At 40.7% G+C, this 27,591-nt stretch overlaps 1 protein-coding gene across 2 annotated transcripts in view; it reads left to right on the forward strand.

Moving 5' to 3' along the window:
- Window positions 1-27,591, forward strand: part of PHIP (pleckstrin homology domain interacting protein) — a 121,201-nt gene that overhangs the window by 17,512 nt on the left and 76,098 nt on the right. For both annotated transcript variants that reach the window (XM_069851322.1, XM_069851321.1), the window contains exons 7-9: window positions 2,665-2,825; window positions 24,380-24,601; window positions 25,231-25,331. In XM_069851322.1, coding sequence (XP_069707423.1) covers window positions 2,665-2,825; window positions 24,380-24,601; window positions 25,231-25,331 — 484 coding nt within the window. The remainder of the gene's footprint in view (window positions 1-2,664; window positions 2,826-24,379; window positions 24,602-25,230; window positions 25,332-27,591) is intronic.

Below are 27,591 nucleotides of genomic sequence, written 5' to 3' on the forward strand. Positions count from 1 at the left end.
AAAAGAGCTATTGTGCTAGCAAAGTGTGCAGGTGACACATTGGAGTTGTCAGTGTTGAGAATAAAATGTGGGAGAAGGTCAATCAGAGAAATCAAGCTGAATCATTTGGCAAAGTCAATGAGAGTAAATATAAATATAGTTAAACGGAAGGGCATATTGAAGAGCCATAGTGGATGTGAGAATTTCATTTAAAACAACGACAGAAAAAAAACCAGTTTAATCTTTTAAAAATTATATGTTTATGGACAGTGTTTGAACCTGCAGGAGACTGTTTCTTCCCCCTCTCCACCAAACTTTCTTCCCATGGAGTATAAGTTCATAGTACTGTGGTGTTTTGGTTTTATTGTGTGGGGTTTTTTTTTCCTCAAGTTAAATAACTTTTTAATTAATTTAAATTTATTTTTAACCAGTTTTGGGGATTTTTGTGTGTTTTAAGTTTTGATCAAGGCCAATGAGTGAGAAGAGTCCCAGTTTTCTTGTTTCTGTTGTCAATGTTGCATTTCCTCCAGCATGTTGACTCAACAAGGGGCATTTCACCTCTTGAGTTTCCCAACTGAACTAGTAGCAGTTTGCTCATTACTACCTCACTGATGAGAATATAATCAGAAATACTGGCTTAGGTTCTGTTAAACTTAATCCTCTTCAGTGATTTTTTAAAAAAAATGCAACAAACAACAAACACCAAAACCCACTAAACCTGAAATTTCATCTTGAGTATTTTAATAAATTCAGATGTAGATTTAAAATTACGTGCTTATATGAAGCAATTGGTTTTTTTAGCCTAAAGAGTGCTTACAGTTTCTTTTTATGGACAGAACATATTTGCAAATTAAACTTCTAGTTAAGTGTTTTTCCCCTCTTGTGAGCTATGGTTTCAGTTGAAAGCATTGCTAGAAGGTGATTTCCAACAACTTACATTAAGAGCAAACTAAAGGTAACTTGTGAATAGGTCAAGATTATTGCGTAAGCTCACCTTATTGTTGTGACAGAGACCTTCCTTATTCTGTCTGTGTGTGTGCATAGGTTTATTTTTGGGGCTTTTTTGGGGGAGGGATTTGTGGGGAGGTGTGCTGGGGTTTTGTTTTTTTTTTTAATACTGCAGGGTGATTTATCTTGTGACTGAACTAATCTTGGTTTCCTGCTGTTCTTAAAGCAGGCTGTTGGCAAGGAAAAGGTTATCATAAAGCAGATGCAACCGCATCTTTTCCTTGTATAAGGAGAGGGTGAAGAGGATATAGTAGCACCTTAAGGCAGTAGTGGGGTGTTAAGAGTGCCTCACTCCACAGCTAATCATCCTGCTCCTTCACAAAGCATCTTGAACTAGGAAGACTTCTTTGGATTCTTGGTCTAGGCAGTTAACCAAAATGTTTCGGGGCTGTTCTTCTGGCCTGAGGTCAAGGGGCTTGGCAGTTGTCCGTACCACTAAGTGCTTTTGCTCCTTATAGAGTGGCTACAATCCAGTTTGCATATTTGATCTGTGCTGACTCGTGAACCAGTGTCAGGTTGGTCAGGGCCAAAACCAAACAAGGTAAGAGGCTTGTAGGTATTTTACAGTTGATGCTAGAGAGTGAATGGGATTCAGTGCCCAGACCCCTGCCCTGTTCCTGCTCCATTCACTAGATCATAGTCACATAAAGAATGCCTACCCAGAGTAGTAATGAAACTATCAGCTACCTCTCTTGGCACTGATAGGTCTCGTTTTTCATGCGTGTGTAGTGCTGTGGATATTGTTGGGCTTTTATTTTTTTTACTTGTCATGTATTCAAAAGCTGCAGATCAGAATATATTACACGCTTTATCCCAGTTCTGTGGGATACACAAACTACTGTAATAGCCATTCTTTGGTCTAATGGTGATGTGGGAAACTGCTTGACTAACTTCTATGAATCCACACATATAAGTATCATACTCTGTTTTATCATTGCATGAGTAGCGATTTAAAATTAATAACACTGAGCTTTATTTTCTTTACTGGAGCTCTTGATTGAAGATTTCCATTTTGTTAAAATCTACAAAGTAGATTGCTGCTCCGCAGCCTTCTTAGCATTAAACTTGAAAAAAATTCCAACCCCCCTTAGCAGTATCCTGTGAGTCAAAATAGGAATGTTCTGTAACTTTCTGGTAATTCTGTGTGTTAATTTTTGTTCAGGTTTTATTTGTTTGTTTAGCTATAGTAGGAAGCAATATTCTTAAAGAAAAATTGATTGTCTTGCAAGTGATTGACAAATGCTTGATTGTGTAGACCTCAAAAAACAGGTTGCCTTGGAGAAGATTTGAATGTTTGCTGATCTTCAGCTGATAGCCGTGTGGAAGCTCTTAAGCTTGTTAGTTTTGAAGTAGTTTATTCCTCCATGGAAACTGTCTCAGTCCTCCTGAATTTCTCACACTAGGTATAAAGTGAGAAGCATGTATTTGGGCACTTGACATTGGAAGTTGCATTGCATCTTCATGCTCTGCCTTGCAGTTTAGTACTTTTTTGCGCATTCCTATCAGGCTTCTTTTATATGTACCTTTCCTTAACTGTGGAAAAATGAGAGAGTTACTATAGTTAAGCTGTTCATACAGCAAGGGGTCCAGTGTTGAAGTAAACCTTCCCTTCTGAAGACATATTTTAGTGTGTTAACCTAATATGCTGTCTCCTTTTATTTCTTCCCCATTTGGTAGTGGATACCCTATTTTCAAGAAAACTAAATGGAAAATATAGACTTGAACGCCTTGTTCCAACTGCAGTCTATCAACATATGAAGATGCACAAACGAATTTTAGGACATTTATCTTCTGTATACTGTGTAACTTTTGATCGGACTGGCAGACGAATATTTACTGTAAGTATAAAATCTTTAATTTGTTGATTTTCTTTTTTTTTTAAATACACGTGGCTTGTCACTTAATTTTTACCAAAAACTAAATGTACTGATGTTACATATCAAGAGCAATGTAATTGCCCTACTACAGTTACTTTCAAATATGCTTTTAAAAACCGTGCCGTTTTGCATGTTAAAGCAGTTTTGGCATACATGTCCTAAGGCTAGATGTGATGGTGATTGCTGATCTGTGTAGTGCAGTCAGAAAACTTGGATTGCTTTCAATGGAAAATAATTAAAGGAATTACTCTAAGTAGATTGTTTCCTCTAGACATCTTTCTTCTAGTAAAAACGTAAGCAAAAGAATGCTTGTGGCTGCAGGTAAAGAAGTCAAGCAATGTGGCCGAAATAAATTGCAAAACAATTAAAAATCTAGGCAATCGAGATGTGCCCACATTTAGTCTTTCTTCACTATTACCAGTGGTGATGGAAAACGCAGGAGTCGGATCATTTATCAGTTGGCAGTCAGAGATACCAATATGTAATTAAAGATACCATGATTTGTTTCTGTACATTTTTTTAAGCTTAAAGCATGACAATTAAGTTTAACAGCTTGGTGATACGCTTAGGTTTGGTACAGCAGTGTTGAAGGAAACTAGAAAGCTGAAAATTGACATTATACATTGTAACAAATGTTGGTTCATGAGGAATTGTCTTTATGAGATCCCAGGAACTATTTTTAGTTTGTACTAGTGTTTCTAGTGTTTTAACAATTTGGGTTTTTAATGGATGTCTGAAATCGGTACTGAATCTGCAAGTTTACCTAGGAATGGTAATTATAAGAGCAGGTAGCTGTCCATGTAATTTGGATTTCTTGGTAAGTAGTTGATTTTAACAGAGCCAAAGATCTCATAAATCTCTCTCATCTTGTGCCAGTCTGGGACATATGGTCTAATCAGTAACCTTTATGGATCCAGGAGCTTTGTTGTGTCCTCTCTGACTTCATGGCAGATAACTTCAACCATGCAGATGGAAGTACAGTTCAGTTCTCCTACTTTCCGTATTGCAGTCCTTAATCCTAAAATCTTTCAAGCCAGTTGTAAATATAATCTGCTCTTTTGCCCACGTACATTTTGTTTTGTTGTATGGAGGGTCTTGTGGTTACGGGGATTGGAACACTTAGTGTTTTGAACAGACCTGTTTGTTCACTTGTTACTTCAGGTATGACTGAGGCTTTTTTCATGTTTCTTTGGCTTTTGTTGGCAAGCTAAGTCCCTCCACAGTCATAGGCTTTGAATTCTTATGTCCTGTAGTTTATGCATGATAAAGCTATCAGGAAAAGGACTCTCAGTTGTTTTATTTTATATGTGACATGGCAGAATGGATTAGAGATTTTACATGTACCAAGTATAAAATTCTCCTTTTCTCACCCTGTTCATCTCTAAATAAAAAATTCTGTTTGTGCTTCCTAGATGGAATGCATAAAACTCCTTCTTGAAGTCTTCTGATTCTTCACTTTCCTAAGACTTTTCCATGTTCTTAAAACGTTTCTTCTTCCAGAGATATATTGAACTTCCTCTTGGGTGCACCTGCAATGATCATTCCTTGTTGCACATTCCCTTGCTTTTTGCAGTCTGACTTAAAAGTGACTAAAGAGATAGAATTCTCTTAACTGTAACAGCAGTTTGTTTCCCAAAGGAAAGTAGAAGAACTGGAAATAATAATGGGGGGAGCAATATTGCTTCTGCAGCCCCAGAGCTTTTCTGGCAGTGTTGCTGACAGACACTGATGTCCTGGTATGATTACTTGAAAAAGATCCCAGATTTAGATCACGATTACTTCAATCTAGTGTTAAATAAAGTTTCCATAGAAATAAATTGTGGCTGATGAATTTTCTTTTTGGAGTGCCTGGGACAGAACTACTTGCCTTTGTGCTCTCACCTAAATCCAGAGGGTTTTTTTTTTATATAGACGTTTAAGTGTTTTTTGGCAAATGGAAACCCAATGGGTTGTATTCCACATTCCACTAAAATCCAAGTTGCTGTAGCTGGTGTGACATTGTCAGTGGATAAACAGTTGTGAATTGTCTTGTTGTAATTGCATCTGTATAATGAAATGGTGCCAATTCTGTTCTATCTAGACCACTACAGCTTCTGCTGTCTTTTGTGTAGTAAGTAGAAATAGGAATTTATAGTAAAAAGTAAGCCAGACTTCATCCCAGATATGGTTGTTGCCAGCATGCAAATTTGCATCTATCAATAGGGAACCATTCTTGCTCTTTGTTGTTATTCTGCCATCTCTGGGATTCACTGTGACATTAGCTGCAAAGAGATTATTTTAGATTTATAATTGGTTCTAGAAGGTGCATCGTAACTGTTTCCTTTCCCTCTTGACCTTTGAAGGATTGAAATCCTCTACAAGTTCTGTTTATGTTCTGCTTGAAATTAAAAGGAAAAGAAAGTCATCTCAACACATTTTTGAGTCATACACTACCGGGAGACGCTATCTTTACTAGGAAGATGATGCTTTTAGTTTGCCTGAAGGCAGTGAAAACAGGACATTGTGCAGTTTTCCTACTATCTAGTAGGTCATGCAATGACTGTTTCTATTTATATTCTTGTATGGAATTCATAAGAGATTTCTGAAGATAACATCTTGCCTGGTTTCTTTTTTTCTGGCCATACAAAAATATTCTTCATATACAAACTGTGTTGGTAATTTAGGTGGTTTGTGGGTTTTTTTGTCGTTGTTTAAAAAATTAATTACAATTAAGGCATCTTTACTTGCAAAGACACAGTTAAAAATACCTATCAGTCGTCAGTGAAGGAAACCTAAGTATTTTTGAGACTCTGTATTCTGGATCTGTTTAAAAGTGTGACTTGCAGAACCCACGCAGGGCAATAGAAACAAGCATTGTCTTCTCTGGTTCCTGCATGTAACTTCGCAAAGAAAGATGGCTCATCCCCTTTTCCCCCCACCTTTATCTTCCTGTCGTCTCTGAGATAACTCTTTCTAGGGAATAATAAAAAGCATTGTGTAATAGTCTGTGTAAGTTTCCAATCCAAGATTAATTTGTGTTTCTTGCCAGTTTCAGTTCAGCCCACAAGCCTGTGTAATGGTAGGAAAGTGAAGCAGTTTTACTCTATACCTTGGCAATTTTGTCATCAGTTCTCTCTTCTTGCTGAACTTGTTTGAGCATTCCCTTTTGACAAGTGCTTTTTAATAGGCACGTAATTCATAGCAGTTGTAGACATCACGTTGGAAGCATGAGCTGTGCTGTAGGCCAATGCGCTTGCTAGTAGATCTGCAACAGTATCTTAAGAGTTGTGAATTGTCCCATTCATTTCAAGCAGAATCCCATGAATTAGTTTGAACTCTAATATTGTTATCCTGACAAGATGATACAGAACCTACAAATTTACCATAGTCTTTTTGTTTTTAAGTTCCTTCTTCCTATTTTTTTTTCCTTTTTATTTTCTTTTTTTCTTGTTGAGACTTGCTAACAGTCATTTAATTTTCCTCTGCTATGGAGATGTACGACAAATGCCTCTATACCTGTGTGATACCCAGCTGGTAGGGAGCAGGCTGGTTTTATGCTGATCTTTCCATGGTTTGCTGTTATTAAATGGACCTGTGAGGACCCTCCATGTGGCGTTATGTCCCAGAACTAGGTTTTGGGTTTTTTTTGCTGAGTGTTCTGTATATTTAAGTTGTCTGTGTGCAGGTTGCTCTCTGTAAGTTATGTTCTGCAAGCAACGTTTTCAGGACCTCATAATGCAGAGTTTAGTTTATTGGTTGTCTCTCTGTAAGTTTATTCGTAATACCTGTACAACGTGACATGCATATTCGTATTCAGTGCCATATTTGTGATACCTGTACAACGTGAGAATTGTTTTATGCAATGTGTACAGTTCTGTAGAGAGCACTGCCTTTTAGATTTATGCAGCTTCAAGGAAAACAGGACCAGTGGTGTGAGATTTCTATACCTGATGCAATTAATATCAATGGCTTGGTTTTGTTCTAACGCATATACTGCTTTGAGAGAGAGATTAATCCACGTGTGAGTGATTTCCACCTCCTATAGTGTTCTAAAAGTTTTGGGTTTCATATCCCCCCCTTCTGTTTTCATGTTTGTCTTTTGAGCAGTGAGGCTGTTATTTGTCAGCATGAATTTTGCACACACATGCACCCTTTTAGTCTCCTCTGCTTCTTGGGGTTTTTTGGTGGTGACTGCACTTGGAGAGGAATACACAAACTTCATACTCCTAAGTCTCACATGATAATGATGGAACAGAATGAGTTGATACTATTTTTCAGGTAATTGTTGCATCAAGTAGGTGTAGAGTTTGAAACTTTTTGTAGCTTTAGATATAGAAGTGCAAATTGGAATCTAGGAACACAGGAGCAGTTATGGAAACTTATCAAGTAGCATGGGGGGGAAGACCCCAAATATGTGTGCTGTATAGAGTGCTTGTATGTTTACTTTAAGGAAGCAAAGAGATTAAAACAGAATCTGCTTAGAGCTTTATAAGCAGTTTAGAGGAAAAAGGGACTCTTTTTTTTTTTTTTCCTCTAAACTGCTTATAAAGCTCTAAACAGCAAGTTTACTAGTTCTATTGTAAACCTATGTTAACTTGTTCATTGGAATTGATTTGGAAGTATGCATTACAGAGATTGCTTACCAGTTTTTTTTCCTTTATGTTTTTCTTTCCCTTTAGCTTCTCAGCAAATTAGTAAAAGTGAATAAATCAAGCTATAAATGAAATTAGCCTGTGTCATGCAATTTTCAGAACCATTCTGTGACTGAGCTAATAATTTAAACTTTTTTTTAATAAATAACACTGTCTCTCTCAAGGTATTAAATATTAAGTGAGATTTGGAGCCCTTTTGAAAGCATGAAATGCTAGCAACTACATTTAATGGCACTTAAATAGCTGCATATTTAAGAGATCCTTGTATCTTCTTTCTTGTAGAAGTTCTGAGTAAGTGAGCATCTTACTGGAAGGTCCCAAGTTCTACCTATTAATTAAAACGTATTCCTGAAGGTGATTTACTTTATTTTCATATAAATATTTGAGCAGAGCTAAATGTAGCAATAAAACTAGAATAAGATGCGTGGTAGGTTCATCTATTGATTCTTAGTTCAGTGGGTCTGACTCAAGGAAAATGTCAGTGATCTTAGAAGGAAACGGCTATAGAATCATAGAACAATTTGGGTTGGAAGGCACCTTTTAAAGGTCATCTAGTTGAAGCTCCATGCAGTGTTCCAACTGGGCCGTGTCTTCCTTCTGCTGAGGGCACCAGAGCTGGATGTATTACTGCAGGCAAAGTCTCACCAGAGTGGAGTAGAGGGGCAGAAACACCTCCCTCTGTCTGCTGGCTGTGCTGTTTTTAATGCAGCTAAGGATGCAGTTGGCTCATGTCCAGTTTTTCATTCAAATCCTTCTCCACAGGGCTGATCTCAATCCTTTCATCGCCCAGCCTGTACTGATAATGGTGACTGATTGACCCAGGTGTGGGACCTTGTATGTGGCCTCATGAGATTCACATGGGCCCACCTCTTGAGCTTCTCCAGGTCCCTCTGGATGGCATTCCGTCCCTCAGGTGTGTTAACTACACCCCTCATCTTAGGGTCGTCTACAAACTTGCTGAGAGTGCACTCAATCCCACTGTGTGTCATTGATGAAGATATTAAACAGCACTGGTCCCAGTACAGACCCAGATGTCAATCTGGACATTGAGCTGTTGACCATTACTCCCTCTGGATGCATCCATCCAACCAATTCCTTGTCCATCCATCAGATCTATATCTCTCCAGTTAGGAGAGAAGGATGTTGTTGGGGACTGTCAAAGGCCTTACAGAAGTCCAGACAGACAACAGCTGTAGCTCTTCCCTTGTCCATTGATGTAGTCACTCCATCATAGAAGGCTGCTAGCTTTGTCAGGCAGGACTTGCTCTTGGTAAAGCCATGCTGGTTGTCTCAAATCACCTGCTTGTCCTCCATGTGCTTTAGCATAGCTTCTAGGAGGGTCTTTTCCATGTCTCCTTCCAGGTGCAGAGGTGAGGGTGCGACATTTCCCTTTTTCCAGTCACCAGGGACTTCACCTGACTGCCATGACTTTCCTAATATCATGGACAATAATTACAAGGGTTTGGTACAGATTTTGAGAGAAAAAGAGAAATAACAGCAGTTAGAATATTGAGCAGCTGGTTTTCATGTTCATACATTCTAACATGCTGGAACAATGAGCAAAGACTACAAATGCTTGTTACAGTTTGTGAGGCTACAGTTTGAGGTTCATGCCAAATAATAATATTAAAGGTTAATGCTCAGAAAAGAGTTGCAGCACTGTCCAAAGATTTGGAAAATTATGCCTATTGATAAGATGCTCTAGCATGCTTAAGGTGTGGAACTTGTAGTGTAAGAGCAAATGGATGGGTTGATGGATGGGCATAGATCTGTTGGAGCAAGTCCAGAGGAGGGCCACAAAGATGATCAGAGGGCTGGAGCAGCTCCCTTATGGGGACAGGCTGAAAGAGTTGGGATTGTTCAGCCTGGAGGAGAGGAGGCTGCCTGGAGACCTTATAGCAGCCTTCTAGTACTTAAAGGAGTCCTGCAGGAAAGATGTGGAGGGGCTTTTTATCAGAGAATATGGTGATAAGGATGAGGGTTGAGGGTTTTAAGCTGAAAGATGGCAGATTTAGATGAGATATTAGGAAGAATGTGAGCGTCATGGGTCACTGGCACAAGTTGCCCAGAAAAGCTGTGAATGCCCCCTCCCTGGAAGTGTTCAACATCAGGTTGGGTGGGACATTGAGCAGCCTGGTGCCCATGGCAGGGGGATTGGAACTGGATTATCTTTAAGGTCTCTTCTGACCCAGATCATTCTATGATTCTGTGATCATTGTGCGTTTTAGCTACGGGGCACTGCGGTTATAACTGCATTAACGGAGTAACTTTCTGTTAGGCCAACTTTATCAAGGGCTTCAGTGATTTCTAACTTGTGGAGGTGCTGAAGGTGTGCAGAGGAGAGGAGGGTTTTTGTGGGTACTGATTGATGTGGAAAGTGGAACAAGAGGCAGATATGGAGCAAAAGCATCTTTCTCAACAGGGTGGCCAACCTCATGAGGAGAGTTTTAGAGCAGGCAGAGATGTGGGAGGAAGACAACAAACCACAGTCATGTGAGGAAATGATAGACCAGGTGAGTAAGCAAAGAATGGTGGAATGATGTAGACAGGAGAAACCCTGAAAACAATAAAAAAGGCTGAATGGGGCCCGCCTCAGGTGTATGCACACAGATCAAGAAGTGCATGACGTTCTTTCATGTTTTGCGAAATCAGCCTGGCTTGGTGCCCATTTGAAGTGCCTGTTCACTCATGCCTGCACTGTAGGGAACAGCAAGAGGGCTTAGAATTCTGTGTGTTGTTGCAGGGCTGCCATCTCGTCAGGACCAAAGAGGTGGAGTGGTGTTGGGTAGTTCACAGCACGAGGGTGCTGCTGTGGTTGGATACAGGCCCTTCAGAAGGGGCAGACCAGGATGACAGTGAGTGGGAGTCATCTTTTGTGTAAAACCAGTGGAAATGGTTTGAGAGCAGCCTGGGGACAGGTGATGAGCCAGCTGAGAGCTCAGTGTAAGGATTAAAGGGCAAACCAATGTGGGTGACGCAGGGGCTGGGGGGGGGGGTCTGCTACAGGCTGCCCGATCAGGAAGAAGTAGATGAGGCCATGTTCAGGCAACTAGAAGCTTCACCTGGTCCTCCTGGCAGACTTAAACCATTGTAGTATCTGCTGGAGGGACAGCACAGCAGTGTGCAAGAAATCCAGGAAGTTTCTGCAGTGGTGCACTGATGACATTGTCCTGGCACAGGCCATTGGGGAGCTGACAAGAAAAGATGCTCTGTTGGATTTTATAGTTACAAGCAGGGAAGAACTGATTGTGGATGTGGAAGTCAAGGGCATTCTTGACTGCAGTGACCAATGAGGTGATGGAGTTCAGGATCCTGTAAGGAGGGGACAAGTCAAAAAGCAGCATGACAACACTGACCTTCAGAGGAACAGAATTTGATCTGCCTTGAGGGGCCTGCTTGGAATAATCCTCTCCTCTGGGGACCAAGAGGAGTAGTCCAAGAGAGGTAGTTGTTTCTTAGGGATCACCTCTTCTAGACTGAGGTCCATCCTCATGGGCAGAAAGGCAAGCAAATGTTGGCAGGAGGCCTGCATGGACGAGCAAGTAGCTCCTGACGGAACTTGGACGTAAAAAGCAAGAATGGAAGAGACAGAAGCAGGGATGGATGACTTGGGAGAAATACAGAGCCACTCTCTGAATGTTCAGCAATAGGGTTAGGAAAACTGAAGACAACCTGGAGTTGCATCTGGCAAGGGATGTAGAGAGCAACAAGAATAGCTTTGTTGAGTATATCGGCAGCAAAGGGAAGACTGGAAAATTTGAATCTGCTGATGAACAGGGCAGGAGGTCCAGCTGGATTCCTGTCACTAGGGGTGTACCACAGGAGCCCAGTAACTTTTAACCTTTTGTTTAAGGACTTGAGTGATGGGACAGAGGGTACATTCAGTAAATGTACGGAAGATCGTAGAATAACCAGGTTGGAAGAGACCCACCGGATCATCACGTCCAACCATTCCTATCAGACATTAAACCATGCCCCTTAGCACCTCGTCCACCTGTGCCTTAAACACCTCCGGGGAAGGTGAATCAACCACCTCCCTGGGCAGCCTGTTCCAGTGCCCAATGACCCTTTCTGTGAAAAATTTTTTCCTAATGTCCAGCCTAAACCTCCCCTGGCGGAGCTTGAGACCATTCCCTCTTGTCCTGTCCCCTGTCACTTGAAGGCCATCACCCTCCTCTCCACAACCTCCTTTCAGGTAGTTGTAGAGAGTAACCTCAGCCTCCTCTTCTCCAGGCTAAACAACTCCAGCTCTCTCAGCTGTTCCTCATAAGGCCTGTTCTTCAGCCCCTTCACCAGCTTTGTTGCTCTTCTCTGGACTCGCTCCAGAGCCTCAACATCCTTCTTGTGGTGAGGGGCCCAGAACTGAACACAGGATTCGAGGAGCGGTCTCACCAGAGTCGAGTACAGAAGAATAACCTCCCTGTGTTAGCAGAATGACAAACACATAACCACACTAGGAGGTTATATGTGGTGCTTTATTTCGAGGCCCCGGGAACCAGGGGTACGCACCCAAATCTGGTTCCAAAGACCGTCACATCGCGTCCGCTTTTTATTCTCTAAAAGTTTCGCAATCTATTGTATATTCAACAGGTTACTTCATTATCTAATACATATGCATAGGTAGGTTACTTTATCGCCTTATTGCGACATCAGTCTCTATTGCGCCTGCGTAGCCCTCTCTGGTGGTCGTCCTGATGAAGTAAGTAGTCTTCCTCAGATGAAGTAAGTAGTCTTCCTCGCATTGTCTTTATTACATCTTGTTCTTTTGGCAAACTCGTCGGTTTTTCTTGGCTGGACCCGCACTTATCTCCACTTGACCGCTCAGGTATATCTTTCTTGCCTCCTGAAACCTATTCTTCTGTCCTTCACAAGATTTATGATGGTCTTTTGGCTGCTGCAGGTGTATGTTCTACTTGGGTAGGGTAGCTAGTACGTACTTTTCCTAAGCATACCTGGATCCTATTTGTTACATGAGGTCCTTTGAGCAAGCACCTCGGGTCTGTTGCTAGGATACGTTAAGAATCAACAGAATCATGAAATTTTACATTCAGTCTTAGTTCCTGATTAGTCGATGATCAGTATTTTATTCTACTTTAAGTGTAACTTTCTTAGCATTTCTCCCCTTTGAAAATACTTCACCTTAGCAAGTATTTTCATTTTATGTAACTGTTTCTTGGTAAGTTGATGGGGGTATTGGGTGCTGTGGATATTCTCGTGTCACTGCTCCAATAATTTTGTGTGTCCAGTTTTGTTTGCGAGTAATTTCTCTCCGGATACACAAATATACCAGATAGATTGTAAGGAATATAAGCAAAAGTGTGAATAACGTTTGAATGAGAGAGTGTATCCAGCCAGTAAGATGGATGCCTAATCTATTAAATAATGCCCCAACCTAATTTTGACCAATTTCTTCTTTCTCTTTTTCAGCTTCTTCTTCTATTTTTCCCAATTGCGAGATATTATATTTCACATCGGCTGTGACATTAGGTATATGCACACAGCAGTGATCAGTTCGATCTTTGAGATATTCACAGACACCATGTTCTTTTAACAAGAGCATGTCTAATGCCATTCTGTTCTGCAAAGTCATTTTCGTTGTCGCCTGTAGTTGCAAGTTTAAATCTCGAAATCTCTTCTTTGTTATCTTTGCCAATCTTTCAGTTTGTTCAATTAGTTTGTAAATCATTTCTCTATTACGATACGTCGCTATTTGGGCAAAAAGGGATTCTAATGCCTATCTCACTTTAACTCCTGTCTCAGGCTCTTGCCAAGTGTCATCTATGTCTTTAATATCATTTTCTATGTCTCTTTTAGCACGAATTTGTAAAGTTTCTAATTTACTTCTGAAGGGGGATCGCTTCCAAATTGGGCACAGGGTAGGCAACCCCAGAGTTATTTCTTTAACTGGACCTTCCATTGATAAATGTGTAGTCCAAATTCCATCATTAGATGCCCAAACAAAATTATCCATATTGCGTACTGTCGAATATTTACAGTCTATTCCATTAACTGGTATTTGTATTACTTTTCTTCGACCTTAAATCTCTGACAGGCACACCCTACTATTAGAGCCATTTTAACTGGAGGTATGGTGATCTCTTCAGGGTCTAGGTCACAATCTAAAATTTTAGAACAATTCTACCATGGAACGCTATCAATAGGATCTCTACTGATCCGGTCATTTACTGGTAATTTGTCACTACTTTGTTTTCCTGTCCATTTAAAACACCAAGATGTTTCTCTTCCGTATTGGAATTTTTGTAAAATACTTGTTGACCAAACTGTGTCTCAATTTTGTTCTGTATCATTTCTTTTCTGGCACACCCATTCCATTGTATTTCTTTCCCTCATTATTTTTTTTATTTCATTATATGAACACTATCCTACATCTTTAAATCGTCCGATACGTGTGAACTTATAGTTTGGTAATTTTTCACAATCGCTTCGACTTCCTGCAGTTCTCCACTCTCTTTTTATACTTATTTTCTGTTTTTTCTGTATGGGTGTTATTATTTGTTTACATTCGGTTTTATTTTCTTTTACTTCTGGGAGTGGGAAAGTCAATATTCTCTAGCTTATCGGTTCTCCAGCCGTTTTTGGTAAAGGCAAGCATGCTGTAATCTTACTTGTATTTTGCATTCTAGCAAAATCCTTGATTAACCCAATCATCAAATTTTCTTCAGCATTTTTCTTTTGAACATAAATCTCTTGGGGTGCCTGGGTCAGTTCTATGGCTCGTTTCACTCTGGATTCAGTAATATTGATTTCGCTATATCTAAAGGTAGTAGCATTTTGATACTGGCATCTGTAAGTTCTCAAGTCGGATCTTTTCATCCCTTTAATAATCTGGACTAATATTCCTTCCAGTCTCAATTCTATTGAGTGTTTTTTATTACTTAGAACTGCTTTTCCTTCCTTTATCTATCTAAATTCCTCAGGCTGGGGGTCCTCTAGGAGGCAGTAAATAAGTGCCTCACTACCCAGAGGAGCCGGATAATGTGTATGCCCTGCTTTTATTCCATGGTCTTGAAGGGGATCTATTATCAGTGTTCTTTCTCCATAGTCTACATTACTTCCTGTTCCTACAAAACACCTATATTTTCCTTGGTCAGTCAAAGTTAAATTCGTCAGCTCCAGTTTTGTCTCACCTCGTATGGGATTTCGCGGATAAAACTTGTTCGATACTTTCCCTTTAAGTTTCCATGTTCCTTGTAGTTCTTGTTTGTAACCATCTAACCCCGAATTTTTGCTATCATAGATTGTTTCAGGTGCTCCACAAGTTCCAGACACCTTTTCCCAAAAAATTTGAATTAATTTCTTTTTCATTGGGACATGACTTTGAAACCTGCAAGACAGAATGGCATTTTGTCCAATGGTATACTTGCTTGTTTCTCTCCTATATGGGATTTCTAGAGATGTGACACTTATTATAGGTATCAAGGACCAAACTATAATCAAAGTCCCGTACTCGAAGTACGACATTTTACTTGCTTTTCAACTTCAGTCTCGTTGGTCCGACTACTTCGACTCTCCAGTCCTTGGGTGCCTTCTTCACTCGTGTGTAGTGGATCTAAGAGTCTATTCCTTTTACCTTTACCGCAGTGAAAGTTGTTAGCAGCACCAGGTACGGTTCATTCTACCGTTCCTTCAGTGGTTCTTCACTCCAATCGCGGACGTAGACCTGGTCTCCCGGTTTAATTTCATGTACTGAATTCTCTAATGACACCGGACGGTTCCAGATCAAGGCCCTTCGTAGCTGTGTCAAAGTTCTACCAAGAGATAACACATAGTTGTACACATCTTGGTGTCCTTTAATATGCATGTTTGGGTTTGGTTGTGGTGACTCATATGGTTTCTCAAAGAGGATTTCATAAGGACTCAGTCCCATCCCACTCTTAGGCTTTATTTTTATTCTTAGAAGGGCTATTGGTAATGCATGGGGCCATTGAATTTTAGCTTCTTGGCATATTTTACTGACCTGTCTTTTTATCGTCTGATTCATCTTTTCTACTTGTCCACTAGATTGTGGTCTCCATGGGGTATGGAGACTCCAGGAAATTCCCAATGCCTTACTTACTTCTTGTACAATTGTGGCTATAAAGTGTAGGCCCCTATCAGACGATAGACCTAAGGGAACCTCAAACTTAGGGATAATTTCCCTCAACAACCATTTCACTGTTTCTTTGGCTTGATTGGTGCGACAGGGAAAGGCTTCTGGCCATCCAGAAAAAGTGTCGACCCCAACTAACAAATATTTGTACCCTTGAGCTTTAGGTAATTCTACAAAGTTTATTTGCCAATAATCTCCTGGTTCTATGCTTACTCTGATGTGTCCCATTTCTACTCTCCTCCTAACCACAGGATTATTCCTCAAGCAAAGTTCACATTTTGAATTTACAGATTTTGCCATTGTTAACATTTGTGCCGAAATTATGCTTCGTTTCAGATAAGTCACTAATGCTTCTGCTCCCCAATGGCACTTTTGATGTTCTGCCTGTAGAATTGCCCGCATAATGACAGGAGGTACAATTATTTGTCCAGTTGTAGTTACGTACCATCCTTCAGAATTTAGGTTTGCCTTCATTAAATTGGCCAATTTCTTGTCCTCTTCCGAGTATTTCGGTTTCTGTGTCAGGTAATCTTGTAAAGGGCTTACCTTGGTAGGTATCAAGGCCATCATCGTCTGTACCTGTCGTGCTATCCGCCGAGCTGTTCGATCTGCCAATGCGTTTCCTTCGGCCACCTTAGAGTCTCCTCCTTGATGTGCCTTGCAATGCATGATCGCTACCTGCTCCGGTACTTGCACAGCAGATATCAAGTTTAAAATTTCCTTTTGGTATTTTATATTGGTTCCCTGCGAGGATAATAATCCTCGTTCTTTCCATAAAGCTCCGTGTACATGAACTACTCCAAAGGCATATTTTGAATCTGTCCATATGTTTACTCGTTTATCTTTGCCTAATTCTAATGCCTTTGTGAGGGCTATTATTTCTGCCCGTTGTGCTGAGGTCCCCACCGGTAGGGCCTGTGCTTCTATTACCATGCTCTGTGTGGTCACGGCATATCCTGCATACCGCGTTCCATTCTCCACGAAGCTACTCCCGTCTGTGAAGAGCTCTTGATCAGGCTGTTCGATTGGAGTATCTTTCAAGTCTGCTCTCGTTGCATATGTGTGTTCTATGACTTCTATGCAATCATGTTCCAAAGGACCATCTTCTGTTGCTGCACCTAAAAAGGCTGCTGGGTTTAACAGGTTAGTTGTTTTCAAACTTACATCATCCTGTTCAGTGAGTATGGCTTGGAACTTCATTATTCGGCTAGGGGAAAGCCAATGCCCCCCTTTTTGTTCTAAGACTGTTAACACCATATGAGGTATATAAACTTCAATGTTTTTTCCTAGAGTCAATTTTCTGGCTTCTTGTATCAGAATTACAGTTGCTGCTACGGCTCTCAGGCAGGATGGCCAACCTGCACTAACGGGGTCCAACTGTTTAGAGAAGTATCCCACTGGTCGTTTCCAGCTTCCTAATTTCTGTGTTAAGACACCCAGTGCTAATCGTTGTCTTTCGTGAACAAACAACTGGAAAGTCTTTGTTAAATCCGGTAAGTCCAATGCTGGTGCCTTAGTCAAGGCCTCTTTTAGTTTCCTAAAGGCCTCCTTTTGAGGTCCCTCCCAAATGAGATTAGGCAAATTTTGTGCCTCATACAGAGGTTTTGCTATAAGTCCATAGTCTATTATCCACAGCCTACACCACCCTGCCATTCCCAAGAATGTCCTCAGTTCATGCAAGTTCCGGGGTTCTGGAATTGCACAAATTGCTCTAACACGATCCGTTCCTAACTTTCGTTGTCCCTGTGTTATTTCACATCCAAGATACAATACAGTTGTGCATGCAATTTGAGCTTTTTCTCTTGAAACCTTGTATCCATTTAGGCCCAGTTGGTTTAAAATCTCAATAGTCACTTGTATGCATAATGATTCTTGTTCTGTTGCAAGGAATATGTCATCTACATATTGTAACAAAAGATACTGTGTTCTTGGTACCTGAATTTTTCCTTGCGTAGTCCATATCTCTAATTCTTTCGCCAGTTGGTTTCCAAAAAGAGTTGGGCTATTCTTGAATCCTTGTGGGAGCCTCGTCCACGTGAGTTGCGTTTTTCGTCTATTATATGGGTTTTCCCACTCAAAAGCAAAAAGTTTCCTACTATCTTTGTCAAGGGGAATGCAGAAGAAGGCATCTTTTAAATCAATTACTGTAAACCATTTATATTTTTCCTTCACAGATGTCAACAATGTATATGGGTTAGCTACGACTGGATGTATATCTTTCGTAATATTGTTGATGGCCCTCAGATCTTGTACTAACCTATACTCCCCATTTGGTTTCTTTACTGGAAAGATCGGAGTATTATATTCTGACTCACATTCCTCCAATATTCCAAATTTTAAAAATTTTTCAATGATTTCTACTATTCCGTATCGAGCTTCCATTTTTATGGGATACTGTTTTATTCGTACTGGCCTTGCTCCCTCTTTTAACTCCACTATTACCGGTTGAGCAGTTTTTGATTTTCCTGGTATACTTGTTTCCCAAACTGTAGGGATTACTGCCTCTTCTACCTTCTTGGGTATCTGAGGTTTGGGATTTTCCTTCACTACTAAAATCTTTCCTACGTTCGATTCTGGGACTTGCATAATCAATTCTCCATTTTTAAAGCTGATTTTTGCATTTAGTTTAGATAACAAATCCCGTCCCAGAAGAGGAACCGGGCAGTCGGGTACATATAAGAATTCATGTGTTAATTCCTTTCCCCCAAATCGTAACTCTAAGGGTCGCATGAATGGCCGTATTTCCTCTTTCCCTGTGGCCCCCACTATTGTAGTAGTTTTGTTTCCTATTTTTCCATATAAATCATTTAAAACTGAATATGTTGCGCCAGTATCTACCAAAAATTGCACCTCTTCCCCTCCTAATTTTATTTTCACTAGGGGTTCACTGCTTTCTAAATCTAGTCAGCTTTGGTTTCCATAATTTCCCAGAACCATCATTTTTGCTGCCTCTGCATTTCTAAATGAACTCCCTGTCTGTCTTATGCTTTGTGGACATTCATTTTTCCAGTGTCCTTCCTGCTTGCAGTACGCGCACTGGTTGAGCCCTAATCTGGCCGGATAATTGAGCCCAAATCCTCTTCCCCGTCCGCGCACCATTCCTCTTCCCCTACCTCGGTTCCCAAATTCATTCTGACCTCTACTTTGCATCACCGCCAATAGGTGCCGTTGCTGCCTTTGTGCACTATCTTTTTCACGATTGTTGTACACCTTCCAGGCAACTTCCAGCAATCTATCTAAGTCTCGCAACTCCGCACCCTCTAATTTTTGCAGTTTCTTTCTAATATCATCTTGCGACTGTCCTAAGAAAATCAAAGTTAACTGGGCTTTAGCCTGTTCTGTCTCCACGTCCAAATCAGTGAATTTCCTAGCCACTTCTTTCAACCGCTCTAAAAATGCAGAGGGAGACTCCGTCTTCTCCTGTTTAATACTATACAGCTTTGACCAATTAATTGTTTTGGGCATAGCATTCTGTATTCCAACAACTACCCATTCCTGGTACCTTCTCAAATTCCTCATTCCTCCCATAGTATTATAATCCCACATGGGATCTTCAAGAGGAAAGTTCTGATCAACCGTCCCAGTGACAACACCCTGTTTAATATCTTCCCTGACCCGCTCACGGGCAGTTCTCAACACCATCTCCTTTTCTGTAGAATCCATCAAAGTGTCCAATAACACCTGAATATCATCCCAATCAGGATTCTGAGTCTTTAGAATCATTTTTACTACCCTTGCTACCTTATCTGGGTTTTCTCGATAAACTCCAGCAGACTGTTTCCAAAGCATCAAATCTCCTGGCGTAAAAGGCACTTTAACATATACTGGACCCTCCGCTCCAACCCCCTGACGCAGTGGTGCTAGTAATGCCTTAGATGGCTGACGTCCAGCCTCCCTCCCCTGGATTTCTCTTTGCCGCGTTCGATGAGAGATCGGAGTACCTGGATAAACCTGTTCCTCCTCATATTCGCATTTTCTATCCTCCCCCTTTCTGTCCCTCCCCTCATTACCCGATCCCTCCTCCCTGGGTCTGGGGCTGAGGGGGTTATCAATAAATCAAAATCATCATCTTGCTGATGTCGTGAAGCATTTTCTACTGCTAAACATTTTATGCACTTTTTCTCAGCCACACAACCATCACATTGCCCATTTGATTTTACACTGACAACCATTAGTCCACATGCTCTTTTCCATTCATCATTCCGCCTTAAAATAAAAAACAGTTCTACATATGGTACTTCATCCCATTTTCCCTCTCGTCTACAAAACAACATTAACTGAAAAATCGTATTATAATCTAGAGTCCCATTTTCTGGCCAATGAACCTGGTCTTCTAATTCATATTGTGTCCACCAGACATTACAATATTCAATCAACTTTCCTTTTTGCATATCCTGCCCAAATCCTCCCTCCTTCCAGTGACTCAAAATACATCCTAATGGAGATGACTTAGGTATTGACATTGTGGTTAAGTTTTTTTTTTTTTTGGTTTGTTTTTTTTTTTTTTTTTTTTGCTGGTTTTTTAGTTTTTTTCTTCCTTTTTCTCTTTTTTTTTTTTTTCTCTCTTTTTACCACAAACAGCTTAGAATGGATTAACTAGACAGGAAAGTATAAATTACTGAGAGCAGAACAAAACTACAAAGTACCAGAAATACCAGAATTCCGGAATTACCAGACCAGACCACTGATGCCGAACCTGCAGAGCTTTCGCCGCTGTCTTACGGACGGCGCCTAGGCTTCCCGTCGGAGCTCCTGAGCCCAACCAAGCGCAGCTTTCGCCGCGTCTAACAGGCAGGCTTTACCAGACCCTTGAGCCCAACCAAGCGCAGCTTTCGCCGCGTCTGACAGGCAGGCTTTACCAGACCCTTGAGCCCAACCAAGCGCAGCTTTCGCCGCGTCTGACAGGCAGGCTTTACCAAACCCCAAATGGTACCATTCCAGATAAAGCACCGTGTCTTACCAATATCCCTGGTCCGTCGGGAGCAGCGGAGGTCGGTCGCGGTCGATGGCTCCCCGAGAATCACTCGGTGCCGGCTGGAGCAGAATCGATGCGCGAGCCGCCTCGACAATGCCCGCGAGGTCCCATCTGGGTCGCCAAAAACTGTTAGCAGAATGACAAACACATAACCACACTAGGAGGTTATATGTGGTGCTTTATTTCGAGGCCCCGGGAACCAGGGGTACGCACCCAAATCTGGTTCCAAAGACCGTCACATCGCGTCCGCTTTTTATTCTCTAAAAGTTTCGCAATCTATTGTATATTCAACAGGTTACTTCATTATCTAATACATATGCATAGGTAGGTTACTTTATCGCCTTATTGCGACATCAGTCTCTATTGCGCCTGCGTAGCCCCCTCTGGTGGTCGTCCTGATGAAGTAAGTAGTCTTCCTCAGATGAAGTAAGTAGTCTTCCTCGCATTGTCTTTATTACATCTTGTTCTTTTGGCAAACTCGTCGGTTTTTCTTGGCTGGACCCGCACTTATCTCCACTTGACCGCTCAGGTATATCTTTCTTGCCTCCTGAAACCTATTCTTCTGTCCTTCACAAGATTTATGATGGTCTTTTGGCTGCTGCAGGTGTATGTTCTACTTGGGTAGGGTAGCTAGTACGTACTTTTCCTAAGCATACCTGGATCCTATTTGTTACATGAGGTCCTTTGAGCAAGCACCTCGGGTCTGTTGCTAGGATACGTTAAGAATCAACAGAATCATGAAATTTTACATTCAGTCTTAGTTCCTGATTAGTCGATGATCAGTATTTTATTCTACTTTAAGTGTAACTTTCCTAGCACCTGGGCCTGCTGGTCACGCCATTTCTGATCCAAGCCAAGATGCCATTGGCCTTCTTGGCCACCTGGGCACACTGCTGGCTCATATTCAGTCGGTTGTCAACCAGCACCCCCAGGTCTTTCTCCTCCAGGCAGCTTTCTAGACAGACTTCTCCTAGGCTGTAGCACTGTAAGTCAGGAATAGCTGGCACTTCATTCTGGGCAACCTGCTCTGTTTGAGCGTGGATGTTGGACTAGACCAGCTGCAGAGGCCCCCCTCTCACATCGGTAATCTGTGATTATGTCTGTCCATTGCTGTTCGACTCTACAGACTGGTGGTTTTACCTGGTCTGGCGCTGTAGCTGTCTACTGGTTCAATAGAGCAGATATGTACCATAGAATCTCACTATGCAAGTTTTATTGCGTAAATAGCAATAATATGGGCTGTACCATTGCTTTTTTTTACCCAAGAGGCAGAAAACATACTAACAGGATTCCCTTATCTCCTTTGTCAAACAGACGTATCCCTGCAACAGTCCCTCTTATGACAAAGTTCTTAGAAGTAGAAAGTAGCTGCTGCTTGCAGTAACTAACAAGACTGTACAAGGAGGGAGTCCTTGCTTGAGTGTTGAGGTTAAACGTGCAAAGCACTGCTCTTCTGTAATGCTGATTGCTGTTTAGTCTCAGCATCCTTGAAGGACCTAAGAGAAGTCTGAAATCTCAAATCATAATTTTCCATTTGACGGAAGAGGGACTTTCTCTTAAAATAAGTACTTGTTTAGAGTGAGTAAGCAGTGACAAAGGATTTGTTTGATAACCTTGACTGGAGGCTCAGAAGTCTATGCCAGAAATGGCTAGGGCAGAGGTGTGGGAGAAGTTGTCTTGCCCACATCTCTGCAGTCATGTGTGCATCAGTTGGAAGAGTTGGGAGCAAAGAAAAGTCATGCCTGTCTGAGGAAAATTAGAAGCATGGCAGCTGGTATATAAAAATTATCTACCAAGGCAGTCCAGAAATCAAGTACACAGTAAAACTTTAAATTATCTTGATTTCATGTGGAAATAATGGGAAATAAATTGTCTGTTGATTAGCATTAATTTAGTGTAAACAGGCCATCAATATTTATTTTAAAAAGGGGAAGAAAAAAAAGTCTTTCCAAGTGCTTGTATGCATTCCAATAGCTGCAGCATGTACCTGGGTTCCTTTAGAAAGCATTTCCTGGAGTGTTTGCCTGGCTCTCTGGCTGGACAGTTCCACTTCTCATGTAGTGGCTGTGTTGGTAAGAACTTCCTGAGCTGGATATTGGTGTCCTGGGACTGAGCTGCCAAGAACGGCAGCTAAATAGAGTCGTGGCAGTGTGGGATTTCTAATTACATGAATGTAGACCGAGGAGTGCATTCATTAAGTAAGGAAAAGATGTCGTTTACTTGTTTACAAAAGCTGTAATGTTGAAAATACTATTAGTAGCCTCTAAATATTTTTGGAGGCGTATGGTTGTTAGACATTTACATTCATAGAATGCTTATCAGTCTTTTCAAAATCATAGAATCACAGAATCATTTAGGTTAGAAAGACCTTTAAGATCATTGAGTCCAACTGTAAACATAACACTGCCAAGTTCACTACTAAACCATGTCCCTAAGCGCCACGTCTACCCATCTTTTAAATACCTCCAGGGTTGGTGACTCAACCACCTCCCTGGCAGCCTGTTCCAGTGCTTGATAATCCTTTCAGTGAAAAATGTTTTCCTTATATCCAGTCTAACCCATCTCTGGCATAACTTGAGGCCATTCCGTCTTGTCTTGTTGTTTGTTACTGGGGAGAAGAGAGTGATACCCACCACACTACAACCTTGTTTTGGGTAGGTGTAGAGAGTGATAAGGTCTTGCCACAGCCTGCTTTTCTCCAGGCTAAACAAACCCAGTTCTCTCAGACACCGGACCCTCTGCTTTGGATGCCCTTTTTTTTGTAAAAGGCAGACAATAGTATTGCCATGTCTTCTGACTTCTTTAAAGATAAATACTATATGAACTTATGCAGAGGCACTGTAAGTAGATGGAAGAGGGAAAACCCAGATGAATATTGTAACGATGGTGTCACGTTGTAACTTGCTGCAGTACCTGTGTGTTCAGTAGCAGATCAGTGCTACAGATGTTAAAACCCAACACTCAGCTTTGTATTGCTTCTGAACCTTAGCAAACAAATGAAACTTATCCAGCAAGTCTCTGTCAGTGTGTGCAATGTTCGAATGTCGTCGTGTTAAGCAAGGTACAAAGATACTCAGACTTTCAAAGATGCAGGAATGCAAAGAAAAACAAAGGACTAAGTTCTGAATTTTTTGCTAGGGATGTGAATCTGTTGTGTACAGGCGAGCTGCAGTTACAGTGATGTGGGAAGGCCAGCAGAATGCATGTTAAGCATGGTAGAGGTACATGAAGCCTCTGAAATTTGTCTAGAAAGAGCGATCATTTCGGTGTTCATTAGTCTGAGTTTCAAAGCAGATTTATAGTATTTCAACTTAGTGGAATAACTGTTTGTACAGGCTTTTTACCTCATTGTTACTGTGGTAAGTATACTACTGATGCTGGTAGGGCATGAAGATCAAACTAGGAAGAAAAGGAATGTAGGTGGCTATCATACTAAATGACAGTCATGGTACCAACTAATAATAAATTTACATGCTTAATGTAGATTTTAATTTTAATATATTGCAACAGCTTCTTCATTTTGTGCTGGAGTTGTGGAAAAAGTGTCTCACTGAAGAGCATAAATCCAACTTGCTGTAGGATTTCTTATCTGTGTTATAAACGCATCATGGCTTGTATATACTGTTGAGAGCTAATGTAATCTCTCATGGAGTTTTGAATGCAGGTTGAAAAACTGGTAAAAGCAGAGGGAGGAATATTTGTGTATGCCACTGGTTCTGTTTTTCAGTTTATTGTGTTTGTTAACTGTAACATCAAAATGGTTATGGAATGGCTGAAATAATTTCTGTCTTACTTCTAGGGTTCAGATGATTGCCTTGTAAAAATCTGGGCAACAGATGATGGAAGGTTGTTGGCGACCCTGAGAGGGCACGCGGCTGAAATATCTGATATGGCAGTGAACTATGAAAACACCATGATAGCTGCTGGAAGCTGTGACAAAATGATCAGAGTTTGGTGCCTTCGAACTTGTGCACCCTTAGCAGTTCTGCAGGGCCACAGTGCATCTATAACATCATTGCAGGTAGGTTTTTGCTTTGCGAACTCACCTGAACAATAAAATGCATGATTTGACTGAAAAAGGAACCACCCAAGGATGTTCTGTGTATTAAAAATGCGTGCCTGGCAACTAAGCCATGAAGTGGGAAGGAATCTTCATGGTACACACTGTGAAATAACATGTGTTTATTGTCAAAATGCCTGACCCTTGAAAAATGCCAGATGTAATCCTTGTTCAAAAAAAAATTGCACAATGCATGTAGGCAGTTCTGTTTTGAAGAATCGTTCCTTGGCAGGCTTGTGATTCTGAGTGCAGGTACATTGAGTAAGAACTGCAGTCACTGCTCAGTGCTTTGGTTTGTTTACGTTTCGAGTTGCATGCTCTTGCACAATTTCAGTTGTGGAGAGGGAGAACCCAAAGTGCTTTGGCAAGTTAGTCAGAAGGGTTATTCAGAAAGAAGGCAGTGACTCTGAGCAGCATTATGAGCAGCATCATGTTATTTGGTGTTCATTGCAATTTATTTTCCTTAAGTATGGTTTATTACTTTTTTTTTTTTTTTTTTTGATGAGAAGTCAATGACTTGAACTTCTTAGCAAGTCTGGAACAGAATAACAGGACGCCTTTTCTTTTTTTCTTCCTACTTTCCCCCTCAGTTCTCTCCACTGTGCAGTGGCTCAAAGAGATACTTATCTTCAACCGGAGCAGATGGAACAATATGCTTTTGGCTGTGGGATGCTGGCACCCTTAAAATAAAGTTAGTTGCTTTTTTTTGTTACTATTTTGGGGTTTTTTTGTAATTAAGAGTGTTGGAGAAATGTTGGAGAAATTTGACTAAAACAGAACTAGTCGCTGGCTGGTTTACTGTGTGAATGCTGAGAATGATCTATTTCTGATATAGCTGTAGTTTGCTTGCTTGTCTTTTAAGGGCTAAGTTGATAATACAACATTTTGTGGAGTGAAGCAAGTAACTGTATACCCAATTTTGTGATATCTGTGTTAGTTTGGTAAAAAAGTCTAATGATTTTATTTTTTACTATGATGTCAAAGTTGGCGCTTCTTGGTTCTGTTCTCATCTCGTGATCACAACTGAAAATAAAATTACATCGAAAAAATGATGGCAATTTAGGGTTGAAAATCCAGGGAATTTTAGGAGACTAATGTCCTAGTATAAATTAGGTTGGGGTATTTTTGATGTTTGTTCTTTCCTTATCTGTATTACCTTTTTGTAGTTGCTCTCTACTGTAGTGTGGCGGGAGGCAGAATTCTTGGGTAGCTGTGTATTGGTGGCTGAAGTTGAGCCTGAAGTTTCTGCCTTCAAAATATAATGTTAAAAATCTTGTCGGGACTCTCAAAGAAAGATAGTTTTTAAATATTGTCTTGTTCAATGGTTTTCAAATGCTTTTTGCTCCTTCTGTGCCTTCATCACAAAACACTTGTAGCTTAAAGTTGGAAACAGTTGTTTTTAGTAATCTTGGGTGATTTAGCTTTGGGGATGGGATGTGTTCTTACAGATGTATTCTCCTGGCAAGTAGGTTCCATTTTCTTGTAGTTTTCGTAATTGCTGCTAGGATCTTTTTTGCAGTGTGCCCAGGTTATTATGCAGGGCTTGTAGGTGTGGTTGCCTAGGTACTTACCTAGTTGCCTGGTCCTTAACTGTTTTTGTGTTCTCTGGGTGTTTTGGCTCTCTTGAGACTGTAGATCTATCGTTTCTCAGGCTGTTAATCCTTTGCTGCCCCAGTGCATGCTGTAATGAAAATAAGACTCCTCCTTACTGAGGAGGGGAGGAGATGCCTTATGTGCTGCTTACTAATGGGCAAAAGAGAGGAGGTGCTACCACATTGTTTTTCTTGAGGTCTCTTAAGTCTGAGATCTTGTTGACAAGATGAAATCTTAACTGCCTGATTTGTAAACCTTAATTTTTTCCCTTTCTTTTTTGCTGCTTTTCCTGAGTGAAGTTTGAGTCTACGGAATTGAATTTTGAAACAAATCGTCATTTGAATATAACGGAACCCATGAGACTTAAGCAGGTTATACTATATAAGATGGAGATGACCGTTTAGAAATCATAAATATTTCATGAAGTTGATGAATCATGGAGTTGGATGGGATTTGTCTTGAGGTGAAACTTAAGGAGTGGTAGGGGATTCTCAGCTAATTTCTTTTCATGGTGATATGTAAGTGCAGAATGAAAACTTTCCCTGAGATGCACTCAGCAAATATTAAAGGAATAAAAGATTTGGAGTAATGTTTTCATGTTTAAGTATTTGCAGCACAGGTAAATATGATTAATTCAGCTGTCTTGTGCAGCACAGTAAGTAGTCTGGTAACCCAAGGCTTGTCAGTTTTTCATGTTGCTTAAATACAAGAGCGCAGAGTGAATTTTGAGACTGGACTTTGTACCATCCATATCTTCTGCTCTGGAACTACTTTATATGTTGCATTTGAGAAGAAGGATGAACACTTTAAGCTGTATTTCTTTGGTCTGGAAAAAGATGAATGCACGAAGATGAGACCTGCACAGTAATGAATGTCTTGAGGAGGGCATGTAATGAGCAATTGCTTGTTGGCCCTTACTGTACAAGAGGGTGTCAAGTGAAGGTAGCCAATTCCAAATTGGAAGGAGATGGTTCTTTAGAAAATGTGCAGTTATGAAACTTTTTGCCACAGGGTATTACGTGTTATGAAGATACTTGAAGTTACTACTGTGTTATTGTTCTGCTCTTTAACATCATGGTTTGGGTACTTTGGAGGCAGGATACTCCTTTTAGATCTTGATTTGAGCTTAATAGAGCTGTCACGTATGCGAAGCAATTGATGCTTTTTGATTCAAGCTAAAAGTTGATGGAAATATGATCAAGTCTAAATAAGAAACATATGTGTCTTTTGGGACTAGAACATCACTGTATGTCACTTACATACATTTAAAAATAATTGGACACCCACAAAAGTCTTCATGGAGCTCTTTCTGTATTGAACGCTCTACTAGTTCAGGGGAATTTGCTATTTACAGGAAG

This window comes from Phaenicophaeus curvirostris, chromosome 2 (assembly GCF_032191515.1).
Source record: "Phaenicophaeus curvirostris isolate KB17595 chromosome 2, BPBGC_Pcur_1.0, whole genome shotgun sequence".
NCBI lineage: Eukaryota > Metazoa > Chordata > Aves > Cuculiformes > Cuculidae > Phaenicophaeus > Phaenicophaeus curvirostris.